The sequence below is a fragment of the Calonectris borealis genome, chromosome Z (assembly GCF_964195595.1).
Source record: "Calonectris borealis chromosome Z, bCalBor7.hap1.2, whole genome shotgun sequence".
Lineage (NCBI taxonomy): Eukaryota > Metazoa > Chordata > Aves > Procellariiformes > Procellariidae > Calonectris > Calonectris borealis.
Window position 1 is genome coordinate 42,266,722 of NC_134352.1, and position 20,266 is coordinate 42,286,987.

Below are 20,266 nucleotides of genomic sequence, written 5' to 3' on the forward strand. Positions count from 1 at the left end.
TAAGAAAAAATTGCTGCTTTCTCAATTCCGTTAAACTATTACTGCTTAGTATTGTTGAAGTCCGCCTCTGTTGAACAGGTAAACCATATGCTATTCTTTTTTTAGAAGGATGTGAGACTGAAAAATACTGCAGGAAATAATACATTGGCAGAACTAACTTTGGTTTGGTATTCAGTTTTATGACTATTGAAGTCCCATTATTTGTGTTGACATGAGAAATTCCTAGTGGGAGGTTTTCTTCTACATTAGAAGTGAAGATGTCATTAAACTTAAGGTAGACTCTGCTGCCTTTTTTTTCCCCAGACTGCTCTATTAGCCCTGTATAGTACAGAAAGTAACCTAAGCTATTCTAATGTGATCAGAAACTTGGTAATGTACTTTCAGATTGTGGTCTCTTTTCCTATAATTATGTGCACATGCCTGCTAGTGCAGTGAGGCCACGTACAAATGACGGCATACAGACATGTTTTTTTTCAGGTAGTGAATACAACTTTGTGCACTAATACAGGCAACTAAACCTTAAGATCTTAAAAAAAAATGCACTTACTCAAAACAATTTGAGCATATGGAGGCAAAAAATGAAAAGATGGGAAAGAAACTCTGTCCTTTTAAATGCAGGTTGCAAAAAGTGGCTTTATTACTTTCTTGCCTTGCTTTATGCCTGCAGTTGGGAAATCAGACCATGTGGTTCCAAACATGTTTACTAAAGATGCATATATTTACTGACCTAGATTATTCTCATTGCGACTCCCACCCCCCATTGTATGTGCATTTTCTTGTCTGGTCAAATGACCATTATAGTCCTTGAGAATGGGATTATTGTTCAACCAGACTGGAGGAATGACGACCTAGATCCCATAAGAAGTTAGGATCTCTAATGTGTTTTGAAAGCAAGGAGTATTTGCATCTCTTGCAAACCCTTTTTCTGTGAGTCAGAAGATACAGGGACAGAGCATTAGGTGTTTGAGGTACCCCAGTGGCAAAAGCAAGATGTTTTTCAAAGAAGTCAGGTGTCCAAATGGCTAGGTAACATCAAGAAAACCTTGTCATTTCAGAGTTTTTTAGTTGGGTATCTAAAATTGTTTCATAGTTTCTTCTTTACCTGGCCCAGTGAAATAGTAAGGCATCAAAAGATAAGCCCAGTTTGGATCAATAAACTCCACTTGGAGAAAGGACTGCAGTGGCAGCTGTACTTTTTTAGTGTTAAGATAAAAATGTAAATGACTTGTATTTGGAAACCTATATAAAGAATAAGAGGAAAAAATAAAAAATTAAGCATTATAAGAAGACATTACATCATGTCAGCAAGCATGTTCTATACTTACATAGAGCATTTCTAGATTACCAGGGAAAATAAACTTGGATATTTTCTTTCTGTCTAGTACTGATATAACGCTCTGGTTTTTTCATCTTTCACACTAATACTGTTTTATAGATGTCATTGGTCTGTCTGTATGCCTGCATTACTGAATCCAGCACTTAACCAAAAATATACCTGCTTAATTATACCTACCGTGTATATGAATTTTCAAAAGTTCCTTTTTTCTTGAGTATTTTCTTAACAGTGCTTATTGTAGAGTATAGACCATACTCTTCCCATCACATATGAAAAACTTGCTTTAAAAGAGTGACAGGATTAATCTGTCAGATATACTGAGTTATTTGTCTCAAAATTAGTCATTTTATTAAGAAGTTGAGGTTCTAGCTGTACTCCTCTAGTTGCATCCAGTTCAACATATTTTTTGTCAACACCATGCTTAACATGGCTTCTTCTTTTTCTTTCTCCCCCCTAGAATCTTTTACGGAAGTTGATGCAGATTTCCATGCTAGAATACCAGTGGTGGTGTGCAGAGAAAAGCAAAGGTCTCGGTTGTCACTTTGTGTGTTCTAATAGTATATAGCAATGTAAATTATATGTACCAACATCTGAAAAATGACGTTTCTGTACTAAATTATTACAGTTCCATGGATCTTGAAACACAAACTAACACTCATGGGCAAGTCATTCCTAGCCTAGAATAAGAGGGTAAGGGTTGTTCTGTCCTCAGCTGTGTATTCCCCAATCCCTTCAACCATTATGGCTTCCAGCATGTACCCTTACCCTTCCATTTGGGATAACTGCTTAAGCAGAAACTTTCCTTCCTTATTGGTAATGTAAATACCATATTAAATTGTGGGTTTCTGTAAGGGCAAGATCAGCTTGCTTAGCTTCACTAGTATTTTGAGAACAAGTGAAAGACATTTTTTTTTTGCCCATTTAATGGATGTCGCTTAAGATTCATGAAACGTTCTATCAACAGCTACTGATACAGAAATATTACCAGTTATTTGCTGCTACCTTGATCTTTCACTGTTTGAGAATGTTTCTTGTGCTGTGGAAACAGCATAGAAACTGTTTTCTGATGGGCGTGGTATGGGAAGATGTTTTTGATTCATGAAGGAAATTGGTACTGTAATTTTTTTTTAGTTCAGTGAATTAATATCATTAGAAACAAATACTTAAATTTGAATTGTATTTGAAAACACTTTTATAGAACATTGTAATGCATATATTTTCAACCTAACCATAAATAAAATTGGTTTTCCATGCTTCTTTTAATGTAGATACGGTGTCTTGGAGAGGCTGTTAAGTCTTTCCTTACAGCCTTCTGCTACACTGTTTTGTGAGATGTCATACTGCTGTTCTTGCAAAACCTCCAAGATCTTTTACTTTGTTTCTTTTTTGGGTTTTAGTGGCCTTATTTGTAAAGTGAGTGCAGGGAATGAGAATGCTTGTCTGACAACAAACCATTTGGCTACACTTGGAAAACTGGAACCCACTATAGTACCTTTAGTGATTGCGTTCAGGTACTGGGCAAAGGTAAGAGTTATTTATATTCCCCCATCTGTGAATAAATATCGAATGAACATTGATATTATGCTGGAAAGACTGTAGATATGGTTTAGAAAACAGTTGCTGAAACTGTCTTTAGAAAAAGAATTGGAAAAAGGATATTTATAAAATTTGCAATTTATAAAAAATTTAGGTGATACAACTATCGTTTGTGTGTTATAATGTTCCACTAAATTTCAAAAGTGGAATTTTAAGCTTCAGCCAGTGGAATGCAGACTGTAAGTATCCTGCTCTGTTACCAAACAAGTCAGAGGAATGTATATGAAATGGAATTACCAGTTTCCAATAAACATAATCCATCATGAAAAAAATGAAAGAAAAAGCCTCTTGTTTCCATATGTAGATGAAAACTTTCTTGTGAATGAAAATAACTTGTTCCAAAACTTTGTGTGCCTGCAGTTAAAATATGATTTAAGAAAAACATTGAAAAACTTTTGGCTTGTACTATATCTATGTAAAATGAGTCATCATTTTTGCAAATGTGCTGTATGCTGTCTGTTTTGCCAGTCTGCATCCTATGGCTCTTACACTGAAAATACTATGGTAATAACATGACTCCAGTAAATATGCAGGCCTTGAGAACAAAGTCCATCTCACAAGAGGTCAAAAATGTCTGAGTTTCTGTCAGTATTTAATGTGACAGACTTCGGAACAGTAATTAAAAGAATATTTTTCGCAGTATCACTTGAAACATTAATGACTGCACAATTTATTTTTACAGTTGTGCTGTGTTGATCGTCCTGAAGAGGGAGGCTTGTCACCTTATGTGTTCGCTTTAATGGTTATTTTCTTTCTACAACAGAGGAAAGAGCCTTTTCTACCTGTCTATTTGGGATCATGGGTATGTGTATTAATACACTGAATAGTATGAATGAGAGGACCAATCACTTGTGGTGGTGTGTAACCTGTCAGCTTCTTGCTATTCTGAGCAAGCCATAAGCCAGCCATTTCTGCAGAATTCAGAAAGAATGTGAATTCAGCCAGATTACACCTAACTTTTGTGTGCTTGGCTGTAAGGATGCAATTCACAATCCTAGTCATTGAATTAAGTGCTCTGTTGCCCCTTTTGTGAGTGAGGAGAGCTAGGCATTGAATAATGCACTTCATAGCAACCTGCTTCCTCATTTCTTCCAGGCTCTTGAGAACTCTGAATTCACATAGCTACACCTCAAAATAATGTCTTCGATTTTGACATATAATTCTTCAAAATGTAGACCACAGTCGGAGAGCACACTGGTGTGATATCTGCCCAAGGGATCAGACTAGGGGTTTAGAGCATGTATTTCTTGGGTTTAGAAGATGAAATGCATCTTAGTATCAGGAGTTGTATTATGGACAGAAATCCAGAATCCAATTCTCCAGGACACCATCAGGTGTTATATTCATGGCACCCATTTTTATTCTTATAGTCACATTATATTTAGTGTGCATGTTCCAGTTTCCATAACCACTTACACGGGCCTTGCAGTTAACAATTTCCTTCAGTACATGACTGACTCATTCCCAAAGCCTCTCCACTCTTTGCACTGAATGAAAGAGAGGTCCTATAGTAAATGGCCATATAATTAAAAAATACATATTTATGCTTGTGGAATGTGCAAAGACAAGGTTCTATGACATATGGATATCCTTCCAAAAGCACTGAGCTCTTGAGAGCTTTTTGTAGAGAAGCATAGGGAGAAGAAAGAAGCAGATTGGGGCATATTCTAGGCCTGGAACAGTTATTTTCAAACTTTGTTCTGTTTTAATTTGGCTTACTACCATGAGGGGGAAAGATTTAAAGTTCACATGATGTTCAGCTGTATGTTCCTTTTTCTATTTCCTTTAGATTGGAGGATTCTCATTAAACAAATTAGCTAATTTTCATCTGAAAGAAATCGAGAATGATGCTGTGATTTGGGAGCATAACCCCACTGATGATTCTGATTTGCCACAAGAAACTTCCCCTAGAAGGGGCAAGGTCTGAACCATTTAATTTCCTTCTGTAGTAGTCTAGCAGTGATTGCTGTTTTCGAAAAAAGAACCATCTTCTATTTTTGTTTTGTGTTTATGTTGCAAAACCACGAGCTGAACAAAGAGGTTGCATGACTGCTTGATACCATGGTTACTATGCTCACCTCTTGGTGCTAAGAAGCTAGCAGGAAACTAGGTGTTATTTCAAACTCTTTGATAAGACCCTGGGTTTTAATCGGGGGAGAATACAGTTTATACAGTTGAAGCAATTTTATCTCAGAATTAGGTTAAACATATGAAAAATATTTCTTCTTAGCTTTGAACTATTCTTACAAATTATTTATTTTATAACAGATTTGCAAGAAACAGTATCACTATATGATTGCATGTTATGACAGTTATCAATACAGCTTAGGCTTTGCTAAAAAATAGGCTATGTAATCCATTCTGTCCAACTAGATTATATGTGATATTTTCTTGGAAATCTATAAATTATGGCATAAGCACTTAAATAAGCAATTGTTATTAATCATTGGTGCTATTCTTTACCATTGCTGCAGTCTTTTGATTTGAAGTTTTATAATCTGAGTTTATGCTATCTCTTCCAATTTTTTAATTGCAGTTTTTATTGCAATTGCAGGAGTACAGAAGCAACTATAATTTTTGTAATATTACATTACAGATGAAATACAAGGAAGAGTAACAGCTAAACACCTGTGCATTAAATATTATTTAAGCTTTTCTTCTGTAATTGACAGGTTCCTTTAGTATTTGGTTCAGGACAGCAGTGTTCAGCACCTGCTGGTCAGCTCTGGGTAGAACTGCTTCGTTTCTACGCCTTGGAGTTCAATATGGCTGATTTGGTCATTAGCATTCGACTCAAAGAAACAGTGTCTCGTGAATCAAAGGACTGGCCTAAAAAGCGCATTGCTGTAGAAGGTATATATAGCAACAAACTTCAAAGAACTGTAACTTTAATTTTCTAGGGTACTGACTTGGCTATTGACATTGTGTGTAATAAGTTAAAATTTTTCAATATTGGACTGTGATTCCCAATAATATAGTAGAATATGTTTTGAAAAAAATCAGTTTAAGTAATATTTCTCTTGGGTATTTTTTTCAATGTTATCAAAAGTAATTAAGTGGACTTAAAAATTGTCTTCAGCACAATTCATAGTCCTTACACCATGTTTTAGAGTAACTAACAGTAGCATATTCAAATTTTGTAAGAATGTAAGTGTATTTTTTTTTTTTAAATTTAACTCCCGCATTGCTGGCTTAATTCTTTCGACTAGACCCATATTCAGTCAAAAGGAATGTGGCAAGAACTCTGAACAGCCAGCTAGTGTACGAGTATATTCTTCACTGCTTGAGAGCAACTTACAAGTATTTTGCCTTGCCTCACAAAAAAAGTGCAAAATTGAGCAAAAAGTCCTCTCCGGATACCAGTGAGGAGAAATCCCAAATGCTGGACCATGGAAAAGATGCTATAAAGCATGAAAATTCTGAGTTGCAAAACTCGGATGGTAGAACAAACACAGCCGAAGTGGAAGACTGCGTAACGGAGACTACAGGTACACCCCAGGCACATAGAATTGATCCTTCAAAACTGTGTGATGGCTCAGAAAGCTTCACAGAAGAAGAACTGGCTGATGATAGAAGTCATTTGGGAATGGCCCTTGAAGATTCAGACTGTATAATTGAGGAAGTTATTTCTGGAGATAATGAGGATTTTAAACAAAGTTGTGAAGAGACAGAGAGTGGAAATGAAGAGGAGGAAGAGGAGGAAGAGGAAGAACATGAACAACAAAAAAGAAGATGGAATAATATCTTGACTGCTGAGCAGGGAATAGATGAAGACAGTGATAGTGGAGATCTCCCTGTTACAGTCAATGAGCATGATATAGAGACATGTAGTACTTCAGACTTAGAAGGTTTTCAAAATGCTGCACTTACAGAGAGTGATGAGTTTGGTTTAGAGTGCAGTGGTGTAATAGATGACAAGATCAACATTGATGAGGAGAGCACTGAAGGTACTGATGAACTGGATGAATCCCCCAAAAAATTCATATGTTCAGCACAGAGTCAAATATCCCAAATTATTAACTCGGATGATGAGGAGGAAGAGGAGGAAGAAGCAAGTCTTTTAAACCAGAGAGAGTATGGTGTTATCCTAAGAGCTGGAGATGAACTAGATAACACATACACTGGATCTGGAGACGATGATGCACTGTCAGAGGAGGAAGAAGATTTTTCCATCCCCAATAAATATGAGGACAAACATTTCAAAGAAAATGTGGATGGACCTCTGAGGATCAATTTGAGTCAAGAGGATCTTACTGAGAAGGGAAGCCTTTTTGAAGAGAACACAGCAATAGAACAGTGTTTAGAATCTGAACTCTTTTATGAATTCAGTAAACCAGCTTTTACAAAGGGCAAGGTAAGCAAGCTGTTGCTTATGTTCTATTATCAGTTATATGAAAGTGTAGCTCAAATTCATCAAAGCATTATAGTTTTTAAAACCAATCTTGCTTTCTGTTCATGCAGTCTCCTACAGTAGTATGTAGCTTGTGCAAACGAGAAGGTCATTTAAAGAGGGATTGTCCAGAAGACTTCAAGAAAATTGAGCTTGACCCACTGCCATCGCTGACACCCAAATTTTCAGTTATTCTAGATCAAGTTTGTGTCCAATGTTACCGTAAGTTTTTTCCTTTGAATATTGTTGTGCGGTAGAAAAAGAATTGCAAAAAATAATAACAGGCTAATGGTGTTATAAAGAGTGGCACCTTATTTGCTACACAGCATCCAACTCTCTTACATACAATTCTAAGATTTGTAAGGGCTTTAATTGGACTACTGAGTAGTTTGTATCTAGAGAAATACAAAATGTTTAGGTTTATCTTCCACACACTGACTGTCTGATTATTTATTTAGGCATCTTAATATAATTTCTAAGAGTTTGATTTTGGGTACATTTTTTGACTGGTACTTTTAATTTCTGTCTACTTTGAGTTTTGTTACTGTTCCTTAACTTGTGGTTTTTAGTAAACAAAGACTTCAGTACTGTAAAAAAAAAGGAGTCAATATACTGTTTTGTAACACTTACCCACTTTTGTTCTTTTCAGAGTGACTCAACTTTCCTCATTTCTCTCTCGCCATTTCTGACCAGACAAAATGCATTATTTCTCTAATTAATGTTTTTCTTTGAACAGGTATTTTTCTTCTACTTCATCCTTGCTTTCTTTCCATCACATGTGAATCTTCTCTTGCTTTTTCTCTCCCCCCCCGCTGTAAACCCCTCACTTTTTAAATTTGAATCTTTGCTGCTTACTATTTCTACAGATCAGTTTGATTGAATTGTTGTCTTTTTTTTTTTAAGATGATTTTGCTCCAAATATTGTAGAGGATCAGGCTCGGGAACATATACGACAAAATTTGGAAAACTTCATTAGACAGGATTTCCCAGGTAATTAGGCAGTTCTAGCGTTATATTTATACTTTGGTGTGTTCATATTTTAGTGTTTTCCAAGAAAACATATCATATAATCATAATAAACACTTTTGTTTTGAACATTTAACCTGTATTGTTGCTCAGCATTGCTATACTTCATTACATTAATTTCTGTTTTAAGTCTTTTAAGGCTTTGGTTTAAGTCTTTTTTGATTTAGTCATATATACAACACATTGGTAGGAAGGAACATGGCATGTTAAGGAGAAAACCATCAACAGTTTTAATAATTGTTATTTTAGCCTTATTCATTAGCCAGACTTCTTGTTGTATCTGCTCTTACAAACAGCAAGCTTTTTGTAGTCCTTCCTACTGAAACTTTTACTGGCTTTGGAATATTTTAAAATACAGGCACAGCATCTGACCTATCCGCAGAGCTTAGGTATTTGAATTTTTTGTTTCTTTGTTTCTGGAGTTCTTACCTGTAACACCTGGACTTCAGTCTTTTAAAATTAGCAAAAGATTTTTTGGCTGGAGCCTGATATGTGGACAGATAAGTCCCTTATCCTGAAAATCTCTGTAGAGAGCAGTCTTACATATTTTATCAGATTTGAGGACCTGCATGCTGATGATTTAATTATTGGAAAACCTGACTTGTTTCTGGATCTGTCAGGCTGCTCATTTGAACCAATAAAAGTAGAGCTTCTTTCCTCATCATCAAAGTTGATAAGAAAATAAGTTCTGATGTACCATAGAAAGATAGTAATGTTTTCTTGCCTGTATTAAAAGACATGCAGTGGTTTGAAGCTATTTGAGATTGTTTGTCGATATGTGATTATAACCCATCACGTTACTTACAGGAACCAAGCTGAATTTGTTTGGCTCCTCAAAAAATGGCTTTGGATTCAAACAAAGTGACCTTGATATCTGTATGACAATGGATGGGCTGGAAACTGCCGAGGTAGTTTGAAATTTTTTTTTTTAATAAATGCAAAATTTTATGGTTATATTGTGTATATAGTGTAACAAATTTATTATTTTAGAAAAGCTTTTCAGATTAGAAGAAAACACAAATTGGTGCCACAAAGGCAGATTATTTTAGGGGGTTTTACTGTTGATCTAGGCATGAGTTTAAGAACTACTCTCAGTAGTCAGTTTTCTTCTGAATTCTGCATTACCGTTACTTCTAACATTAACTGTGCAGATAAATAACATTCTTTGTAGCATAAACAACTAGGATGGGAGACAATGGAAAAGGACATCAATCTCCTTTCATGCCTAATACAAACTTTTTATAAGCCTATGTTAAGATACTATCTACTGTTGATTTTACAAGTGCTATTTTGAAACAATTCCTGGTATTCACATAATTCTGTATAATATGAAACTCTCAATTATACAGCTTTAAGCTTAATGGCAAGTAATAAGAGGTTTGCCTGAAATATTTGTAGCAGATGCAACTTTCAACTTTTTTTCTTAATGTCTTAGGGACTTGATTGCATCAGAATCATTGAAGATTTAGCAAAAGTTCTCAAGAAACAGTCAGGTAACTTTTCTGAAAATTAAAATAAGCGGTTCTGTTCATATGACTTCAGTGGCTGCAGTGAGAACGTTCTGGGGCACTGTAGATGAAAATCATTAAGATAAAACTCTATTGAAGAGCTTAATGTTAGTAAGAGTGAGGTTATATCTTGTGAACATTTGGATTTATTTTTGTTTGCACATGTTTACACATGTAGGTCTATAAGGTTATAATATTATAGGACTACATCTGAATTGGACAGATAATATATTTATAATCTACATAAGAACAAACCTTAAGTTAAAGCTTGAGGCTTCAAGTTAGTAGTTATGTTGTATTTGTTTGTTCAGTGCCTAATAACTTAATAGTGAACGGTAGGCTGATACAAGTTTGCAGTGGGAATTCTGTTTTTTCTACAAGAAATTATTGTTTTATAGTGCTTGTTTTGGAGTATCTCACAAGAATTTAATATAATTGGAGTGAACTATCAATGATCTTTTAAGCTTATTTTTCTGTAACATTCAGACCGATCTTTGTTTTATTGGGGGGCTAAACGTGTATTTGTATATATTACATTTAGCAGATTAATCATATTTGAGAAATGCCTAAAATCAATATTAAAATATAACTGAAATACAATTTTGGTATCAACTAAGATTTTCTTTTGTAGCCTTTTTACTACAGTTTGGAGTTATTTGTAGAACATTTGATACTGTTACAACTGTACTGCAGTCATTCAGTAATTAAACATTTCATCCTAGGTTTAAGAAATGTCTTGCCTATAACAACTGCTAAAGTCCCGATTGTCAAATTTTTCCATGTCAGAAGTGGTCTTGAAGTAGACATCAGTTTATATAATACTCTGGTAAGGTTATTTCCCCTTTTTTTTTTTTTTTTAACTGAAAAATGGGAGTCTGCTTCTTGAGATTGAAGTGATTGTTTTGTTGAGGCTCAATAATCAACTGTTTCCTATTACCTATTGCTGTTTTAGATTTCTGAACAACCTGTTTTTATTTGACTATGAGTGGAGTCAGTTGCACAATTGCAACTTTAGACTTGTCACTTTTCTAAGAAAATATATTAGTTCCTCAATCATAGTAAGAAAAAGTGGTTTAGCTGTTTAAGTCTTTCTGTAAATGAGAAAGACAAAGTAATGTAACTTTAGCTCTCCCACACCCCACTCGCTGTCATGGCTTTTGCTTAGTCTTGAAACCTGGAATAGTGATTTTGAACCCAGCTTGCCTGAACTGGAACATGTGTTAGAATTTACAAAAAACCACAAATTCTTGGCTAAATATTTTAGAAACAAGTTTTGGGTTTTTTCCAATGTCTCTGAACTTCAAAAGCCAGTTCCTTGAAACATCAAATGAAAGTAAGTTTTAGAGCCAAGTATTAAACTTTCTTAAGTTTTTGTATGAGCTCAAGGGGAGTCTTGAGGAAGGTACCTTAACCGCCACTGAAGGTGAGTCTGAAAGTTTTCTTCTTGAAGTTACGCATCCATATGGGTCAGTTGATAGCTCTCACATTTCTGGGCTCAAATCTCTTAGTTCAAGAACCTACCTTCTACTAAATATTTTGAAAATGCAGTAGTAGATTAATGCTTCCCTTTCTGAAATACTGTTCTGTGAATGCTGCTTTGTACTACTTCTGCACAGATTAAGGGTGTTGATCAGCTTTTTAACAGAGCAGGTGATAACCTCAGTGTTGAATGCTTCCTTTCTCAATATTCTACTATGTAGGGCTTCACATCTGCATTTCTTGAGCACACAACTTGGAGTTTTTGTTTTTTGTGTTTTCAGCTTATTCCATGATTTCTTTAGAGCTCCTGTATTTTCCATATGACTTTCTTATTTTTATAGGCCTTGCATAACACAAGACTCCTGTCATCATATGCAGCCATTGATCCTAGAGTAAAATATCTGTGTTACACAATGAAAGTCTTTACGAAGGTAAGTATATTTCAGATATTTTAGAAGGAGTAGTGCCTGCAGCAAGAGATGATAATTGTAAAAGATACAAATCATATTTCTTTTTCTAGATATGTGACATTGGAGATGCATCTCGAGGTAGCCTTTCTTCTTATGCATATACTCTTATGGTGCTTTATTTTCTTCAACAGAGAAATCCACCTGTCATCCCTGTTCTTCAAGAGGTACAGTATATCGAGAAAGAAACAAGTATCTGTACACAATATTGAGCAGAGGAATGTCAGTGCTGAATCTGAAGGGCTCTTCTAATGAGTTTAATATTATGCTTTCAGATCTACAAAGAATCCAAAAAGCCTGAAATTTTAGTTGATGGCTGGAACGTTTATTTCTTTGATAAGATAGAGGAGTTGGTAAGTAAGTCAGAAAGATTAATTTGAAATTGTGTTACCTGTAGCTTTGCAAATGAAAAAGAATTCCTTTTAAGAAAAATTGTCCTTAAATATGGTGGTTGAATATAGAAATGGAGGTGGAGTAGCTATTGCTTTGAAAATCCCAATCCCATGCTGTAAAGCTTTAAGAATATTGTTGGTTTTAATTCATCTGTGAAAAAAAACCTGCAAAATCTGAAAAAATAGATTAAAAAATTATTTTAAGGTGTTAATGATGATTAGTTGTTCTGTATGTCACATTACTGGGTGGAGATAACTCCTACAAATACCAGCTGCATATCTAGACATAGCTGGTTAATCCTGTTGAATAATTTTGTATTAAATAGGCACATAAAGTGAATGAATAATTTTTTTTTATAACAGGCAAAACCTAATGTTAGAAGTTTTATTAATTCTCCACTTTTGTTGTTAATATTATTAAAAATGTTTTTATATCAAAATCAATATCAGATTATTAATACCAATTATGAAAGGAAGGGAAATATTCTGTTGCAACTCAATTGTGTTTCTTTATAAAATAAGACTTACATTGTTTGAGTTTCCAAGTTATGAAAATTATTCTGCTCAATGTAAGTACTGGACGTAAAAATATTCCTGTCATTTTCAGTCAGTTGTTTGGCCAGACTGTGGCAAAAACACTGAATCTGTTGGGCAACTATGGCTGGGACTTCTCCGTTTCTACACAGAAGAATTTGATTTTAAAGAGCATGTCATTTGCATTAGGAGAAAAAATCTGCTTACAACTTTCAAGAAGCAATGGACCTCCAAATACATTGTAATTGAAGGTAAAAGCATGTGAAGTACCTGAATGTGTGGAATTTCTTTAATGCCCACATGAAAAATTTGGTCTTTCCACAAGGTTTATTTATATTTCTATTACTAGATCATATGTTGTTATTTGCTAATGTTTTGAAATCATAGCAAAATTCCCATTGAGTTTCAGTAGTGCTAAAAATTATTCTTAGGGTTTTTTTCTCCCTCTACTGAAAAGAAGCTGCAAAGCAGACTTCATACTTTTCATGATGGCAGTAACTGACAGAAAAATAGATTTAACCAAATCCTTTGGAAAAGAAATTAGCTGTAATGCAATTGAGGTTTTCTCACTAATACTAAGTTTAGCTAAATCCATATTTACATGACCGATTTAACCTTGTGTATAGATTACACTGTTAAGTAATACCATGGCCTCTGTCAAGAAAATGAAGTTTTAGAACTGTTCCCTAAACCACTTTCTGACCCATATGACTTTCATGGAAAGAATTTCTACTCTCTCGCCTGCACATTTACAATAATACTTCAGTCAGTTCAGAGCTGGACGGCTGTGATCCTTTGTCCATTGAGTTAATTTCTTTTCAATAAATTTGCAAACAGTTCAAGTTCAGTATATTAATTCTGCATCGGGAGTAGCTGCCTTGGGTTGTTCATGTATATGTATACATTGCTGATCTTGTCCTGGACTTGAGTAATGCCTGTAATGCTTTTTGTACAGACCCATTTGATTTGAACCACAATCTTGGAGCTGGATTGTCAAGAAAAAGTAAGTCTCCTATTAACAAATTTGGGTACGAAGTGAAGATCTTGTCTTAGATCTTATTTTATTGGCTTGTTTGGTATTTGGATGATGTTTTTCCTTTTTTTTGTTTTCATCCCCAGTGACAAATTTTATAATGAAGGCTTTTATCAATGGCAGAAGGGTATTCGGTACCCCTATAAAAATATTTCCTAAAGAATATCCATCAAAAATGGTAAGTTGCTTCTAAAAGCGGTATGTGCATGCTCTTGGATGTATAACTTACTATTTGCAGCAGTATCGTTACACTCTCTTTAGCTCTTCTCTCTTAAATTTCAACAGTACTCTCAAAATCTTTATGGGAGTTAGTACTGAGTACTGTTTTTGTGTTGTTTGCATGTGAAGTGTGTTGGCATGCAGAATACTAATCAAGTCAGAGCTTCATTGTACAGGCTTACATATTTTAGTCCCTATCAAAACCAGCTTAACATTTCTTAAAACTACAGTTTTAAAAAAGAGCTTGCGGACCTGGCAGTCAGCAGACTGCCTGTAAAGAAGAGGCCAGTGGCCAGTTAATCTCATCAGGTCTTTCAGGAGTTCAGCTACACATACAGCGTTTATTCTTCTCTGTGACTCTTAACTCCTGTTTAACACTTGCTTATCTGTCTTAACTCCGAAGTGTATGGATTTTCATTTTAAATGCATGATTTCTTCTTCAGGAGTACTTTTTTGATCCAGAGGTACTAACGGAAGGAGAATTGGCACCAAATGATAGATGTTGCAGAATTTGTGGTAAAATTGGCCATTTCATGAAAGATTGTCCCATGAGAAGAAAGTGAGTATAGTTTTGGCATCTGTGTGGAACATTTCCTTTGGTTTGTTTAGAAGAAAGATTAGGATAGTAATGCTAAAGCAAAACTTGTGCAGGCTGCAGATTAATGCCTTTACTGTTGAAATGAAAATGTATCAATACCAGTTTGGGCAGTGGTGGATGGTGTTGGTTTTTTAAATTTTTGGTTTGTGTTGAGTCACCACTTAACTTTTGCCACGATCATCTGTAGTGTTTTTTAACAGAATCTTTTCATAGAGGGCTGCAAAACTACTTAGCTTAAGGCAGTAATGCTGACTCTGCACTTCATTATATAGGAAATCAGTAGTCAAAGAGAATCTAAATGCAGAGCTGAATAGCTGTGTGCTTTGAAAAGCACTCACAAAAGCATTTTATATATTTTCATTTAATAGCTTCTACTTCTAGAATCCTACTGCTCCCAGCAAGACACATTTTTGTCATGTTCACAGAATCATGCAATTTATGTCAAAAAGCAAGACAAGAATGTCACAGCATTATTTTTCTTAAGCACACACATATGAGAACAATGTCTTGTTTTACATCCAAGAGAAGGGTTCCTGATCCTGAGTAACCAGATGTCCAAAATTCAGCAACTCTCTTCTTGTAACAAATGAATGCTAAACTGATCTTCCCGCCTTTCGTATTATGAACTGTCTAAACTCAAAACTAATCCATTGATTTTTTCCTAGTTAAGACAAAGCTCTTTAAAGACTTCATGTCTATAAAATAGTGAAAATCGACAAATAAAAATTCAAGAGGACAAAATCTTGAAAGCCTTTGTGCTCACTTGTAAGGTGAATGGAAAAATCTAAGCTTCGTTTAGAGTCTATGTTAAAATCTGTGATTAAAAATCACCTGCACTTTTATGTAAGTAGCTAAAAAGGATCGGATGAAGTAGCCTTTCTGCTACACAATAGAGAATTGTGAATTTTGGAATTTATTCAACTTCAACAAATGGAAGTTCAGTAGCTGATGATAGTTTGAAAATAAAGAAAGCTGAAGGTGGTGTGAAAATCTACTCAATGTCTAAACTGCTGTCTCAGATGCAATGGATTTTTAATCTGGCATTCTGGAGTGAAATGCCAGTTCATTGCACATATGCAGCTATGTTCTATACAACATTGGAGCGAAAGACAATGGGATTTTGCATCTAAGAACATAAATGCCTTACGGAGTAAGACAACTGATACATCTGAGTCCTCTGTCCAGCCATTGCAATAGGCAATGCTGTCTATGGAGGGCACACTGTTTTCTGTAATCTCTTTTCATGCATCCCCCCAGCATCTACAGTTGCTGTGTAAGAGATGTTAGAGCACATATCTGCCCTGGTCTGGTAGTACTCATTTGTGGACTGGAGTTGTTTATGATTTTGTCTGTTCTGTTTGGTTGTTTTTTTTCTGAACCTGATTCTCCTGTTTTCCTTAACAATATTCTATGGCAACCAGTTCCATAAGTATGCTATCTGATGTCTAAAGTAGTACTTTCTTTCATCTGTTTAAAGCCAATCTCATTTTAGTTTCATAAGCGTTCCGTTGGTGTAGCCTTGTGGGATTTAGTTAGTAATGGTACTGCCTTAATGATTTTGTAAGCCAGGATTGTGTTCACTCTATTGCTTTTCTCCAGGTTGGAGAGTCTTGGCCTTTTTAGTATCTCTTTCTTAAACACTTGCTCTCTTCATTATTTTATCTGCCTTTCTCTGTACCTTCTCTAACTCTAGTACTTCCTTCTTAAAATATTGAGACCAGACCAACATGCAATACTCAGACATGGGCACACCATGGTTTTATGTAGCAACAAAATGATGTCTTCTGTCCTGTTCTTTGTGTTTTATCCATCCTATCACTCCCTGATAAAGAGTCCCTCCCCATCTTTCCTGTAGGCCCCCTTTAAGTACTGGAAGGCCACAATAAGGTCTCCCCGGTGCTTTCTCTTCCCTAGGCTAAACAACCCCAACTCTCTCAGCCTGTTCTCACAGGGGAGGTACTCCAGCCCCCTGATCATCTTCGTGGCCCTCCTCTCTACCCAATCCAACAGGTCCATGTCTGTCTTGTACTGAGGACTCCAGAGCTGGACACAGTACACCAGAGCGGAGTAGAGGGGGAGAATCACCTCCCTCAATCTGCTGGCCACACTTCTTTTGATGCAGCCCAGGATTGTCTTTCTGGGCTGTGAGTGCACATTGCGGGCTCACATTCAGTTTTTCATCCACCAGTACCCCCAAGTCCGTCTCCACAGGGCTGTATACATGTTTGAGATTGCCCCGACCCAGTCGGTGCACTTGGCCTTGTTGAACCTCATGAGGTTCACATGGGCCCATTTCTTGAGCTTGTCCAGGTCCCTCTGGATGGCATCCCTTGCCTCTAGAGTATAAACCATACCACTTAGCTTGGTGTCATCCGCAAACTTGCTGAGGGTGCACTAAATCCCACTGCTCATGTCCTCAGCAAAGATGTTAAATAATACTGGTTCCAGTATGGACCCCTGAGGGACCCCACTCATCACTGGTCTCCACACAGACATCGAACCATTGACTGCAACTCTTTGAGTGCAACCATCCAGCCAATTTCTTATCCACTGAGTGGTCTACCCATCAAATCCATGTCTGTCCATTTTAGAGATGAGGATGTTGTACGGGACAGTATCAAACGCTTTGCAGAAGTCCAGGTAGATGATGTCAGTCACTCTTCCCTTATCCCTCAATGCTGTAACCCCGTCATGGAAGGCCACCAAATTTGTCAGGCACGATTTGCCCTTAGTGAAGCCATGTTGGCTGTCACCAGTCACCTCTCTGTTTTCCATGTGCCTCAGCATAGTTTCCAGGAGGACCTGCTCCATGATTTTGCTGGGCAGAGGTGAGACTGACCGGCCTGTATTTCCCCAGGTCTTCCTTTTTTCCCTTTTCAAAAAAAGGGAAACTCACCTTGAAGCTCACCTGCCATTCTTTTGCCCCATTCATTCATTTTTGTGAGGTATTTTCAAGTTGATTGCCATTAGCACTGCATCTGACTGACTGAAGGAGCCTAGTATGATGTTCAGACTTGAAGGTTTCACTGATGTCTCCTTTTCAAGGTCATTATAAAGAAGTTAAATAAACCAGTCCGGCAGTGGTAGCTGTTTCCCCACTGCTAGATCTTTAAGTCACGTAGAATGTTAGAAGCTTCTCCCAGTAGAAGGGACTTTTTGAAATACTGTGAATATACACAGTTCCAGAAGGAAGGAAGTGAAATTTGTGATTAAATTGTACAAGAAGAAAAAAAAAAATAGAACTCTAGGCCTATTTTTTATACTTTGTTAGCATTTTGCTTAGTGTTTCTTTTCTTCCACTGTCTTTGCAGCTCCAGCACGCAGATTTTCTGTTGTGTTTATATTTTTTGAGACATAATTATTAGAATTTAGGGCTGTATTGTAATCTAATTGTGAAGTTAAATAATTAAATATATGTTACATCAGCGTAGCGCTGTTTGGTAGGAGAGTCAAAGAGTACATTAATTCATTTTATTTAACCCACTGAAGAAATACATGAAATATATCTATTGTCAGTAGACAGCACTTGGTCTCATGGGCTTTTTTGCTCTGTGTATGTATGTGAGGCCTATGAACTCTGCAGCATTTTTCTGCTCCTGCAGACTAAGACGGCGTCGTGATTACGAAGATATCAAAAATCAGAGGTACACAGAAAGCAAGGAGAAAAGAAGCAAAGAGGACAAAGAAACTCAGAATAAAGCAACAGAAAAGGAGAGCTCAATCAAGGAGGGAAGGTTGCATCTATGTACACCTCAGAAGAGGAAACTGGCAAGGGTAATAGTGGAAACTGGTAGAGAAAAGACTCCCAGGCAATCAGCAGAGAAGTGGAAGCGCCTGGAAGACAGAGACTTAAGAGAAAAACGTTGTTTCATCTGTGGAAGAGAAGGTCATATTAAAAAGGAATGCCCACAGTATAAAGGAGCTGCAGGTATGAAACTGATCAAGCTGAGTAGTTTAAACAAGTTATGGTTTTTGGCATTTTTAACAGGGTTGACTAACAGGTAAGGTCTTTGCTTTGAATGGCATTGCGCAAATGCTATCTTTTGGGGTTTTTTAAATGTAGTCACATTTAGTCAGTTTTCCCTTCATCCTCACCTACCTTTCAGAACTTCGCTGTATCCCAAGAGATTTGACATGGCTTCTCTTAGCAGGTAAGATGCTTGTAATAGAAAGGGTATGAGTACTAGTCTGTTGAAATTGCTTCCATTGTCCTCACTATATAAGAGTTTGCTAACATTACAAATTACAGCTTCTCTTTCAGTACATCATAATTACAACAAAAGCTAGCCTTATAGCTCTTCATGTCACCTAAACCAGAATTATTCCATAAAGATCCTAAAGTCACTATGAAAGTGTACAAATTGCTCAGATAGAATATTGTGAATGAAATAAAATAAAGAATGCCAACTCAGCAGTCGAAGGGGTACAACGATCTGTCTTTTATTTTTCATGGAGTCAGTTTGCAGCTTTGGCTTAAAAAAAAAAACAACCTACAAAAATGCTCCCAAATCCAGATCCTGACTGACAGACCTGAACAAAATAATGAAATACTTGCTTAGCAGTATCTAAGTCATCCTTCAGATAAGACAGATCTCTCATCATCTGTGTTGTAAAGGAAAATCATTCCGAGATAAAACTGAGACGCTTTAAGACGCCTTAGATAGCTTCCAAAGGATCACAGTGTTATTGTTTCCCTGTAGGTAAACCTAGGAGCATTTAAATTCATGCTGGAAACATTTATTCTACAGATTACTCATGACTTGACCTCTTAAAGTAACAAATAGGAATCCTTTGTATAAACATAATTTCAAACAGCTCTTCTCTACTAGCAAAAATGTTCTGTCTGGCATAGATCAGGAGACTCTTCTTAATCAGGTGTAGTTGGAAGAGGGCATAAGACTGTGTTAACAAAGTCCTGGAAGTGGGAGGAAAATGGTGCAAATATATCCAGAACTTTCAAGGTATTTAGAAGTGGTTTTAGTTCGATAGACCACTAGAAGTGTTGGGTGGACATGTTTAAAGATGTTTAAAAATTGAAGCCACATTGTGTTCAGATTCTGATAGTGTCTGTTGAAGTCTAAATTTAATTTTTGCAATCTTCTGTTTTGAAGGTGTCTGTCAAAGTCTAAATTTAATTTTTGAGTTTCTTTATCTTGAAACTTGTCTCGTTGAGTATTTCTTTCTACCATTCCATTTGCCATGATACTGAGTTTGCCAAGGTGAAAGGGACTATGCCTGACTGTTTTGTAGTCAGTGACATTGGTACATTTTATAACATTCATCATATCAGAACTATGCTGAGGCTGTACAGTACATATGTCTAAAATAATGAATTCTGGAGTCGGGTTTTTGTCTATTATCTGTATTTTGGGCATTACTATATTTGAATTTCAAGACAATTGCTGTATGTTGGGCTTTTGTCTTTTTTTGCTTGCTTAGTGCGTGAAGTGTTCTCTCTAGTTGAATCGAAGACTATAAACAACTGAACCCAAGAGATCAGACTTTGTTCTTTGCTGTGCTACAAACATTTTTGAGATTATGGCAATCCACTTATCACCATATCTTAATTCATTCTTTGAAGTTCCCTGTCTCCCTCTGATTCTGGAGGAGGATACAGAGCTTAATTTATTGTAGGTTCCTAACTTAGATTCTTAACTATAGATGCATCTCACCTCATTGTGCCAGTTT

At 36.2% G+C, this 20,266-nt stretch overlaps 1 protein-coding gene across 8 annotated transcripts in view; it reads left to right on the forward strand.

The window, feature by feature from the left end:
- The window catches only part of TUT7 (terminal uridylyl transferase 7), a 34,642-nt gene that overhangs the window by 11,756 nt on the left and 2,620 nt on the right, over positions 1-20,266 (forward strand). For 4 of the 8 annotated variants that reach the window (XM_075136658.1, XM_075136656.1, XM_075136657.1 and 1 more), the window contains exons 8-26: positions 1,794-1,863; positions 2,734-2,860; positions 3,615-3,734; positions 4,722-4,853; positions 5,605-5,785; positions 6,142-7,286; positions 7,394-7,544; positions 8,226-8,312; positions 9,156-9,256; positions 9,784-9,841; positions 10,579-10,682; positions 11,677-11,766; positions 11,856-11,969; positions 12,078-12,155; positions 12,802-12,979; positions 13,684-13,731; positions 13,848-13,939; positions 14,424-14,539; positions 18,181-18,506. In XM_075136658.1, coding sequence (XP_074992759.1) covers positions 1,794-1,863; positions 2,734-2,860; positions 3,615-3,734; positions 4,722-4,853; positions 5,605-5,785; positions 6,142-7,286; positions 7,394-7,544; positions 8,226-8,312; positions 9,156-9,256; positions 9,784-9,841; positions 10,579-10,682; positions 11,677-11,766; positions 11,856-11,969; positions 12,078-12,155; positions 12,802-12,979; positions 13,684-13,731; positions 13,848-13,939; positions 14,424-14,539; positions 18,181-18,506 — 3,318 coding nt within the window. Of the gene's footprint in view, positions 1-1,793; positions 1,864-2,733; positions 2,861-3,614; positions 3,735-4,721; positions 4,854-5,604; positions 5,786-6,141; positions 7,287-7,393; positions 7,545-8,225; positions 8,313-9,155; positions 9,257-9,783; positions 9,842-10,578; positions 10,683-11,676; positions 11,767-11,855; positions 11,970-12,077; positions 12,156-12,801; positions 12,980-13,683; positions 13,732-13,847; positions 13,944-14,423; positions 14,540-18,180; positions 18,507-20,266 lie in introns of those variants that run through there. The other 4 variants (XM_075136659.1, XM_075136660.1, XM_075136661.1 and 1 more) reach the window with 4 other exon arrangements.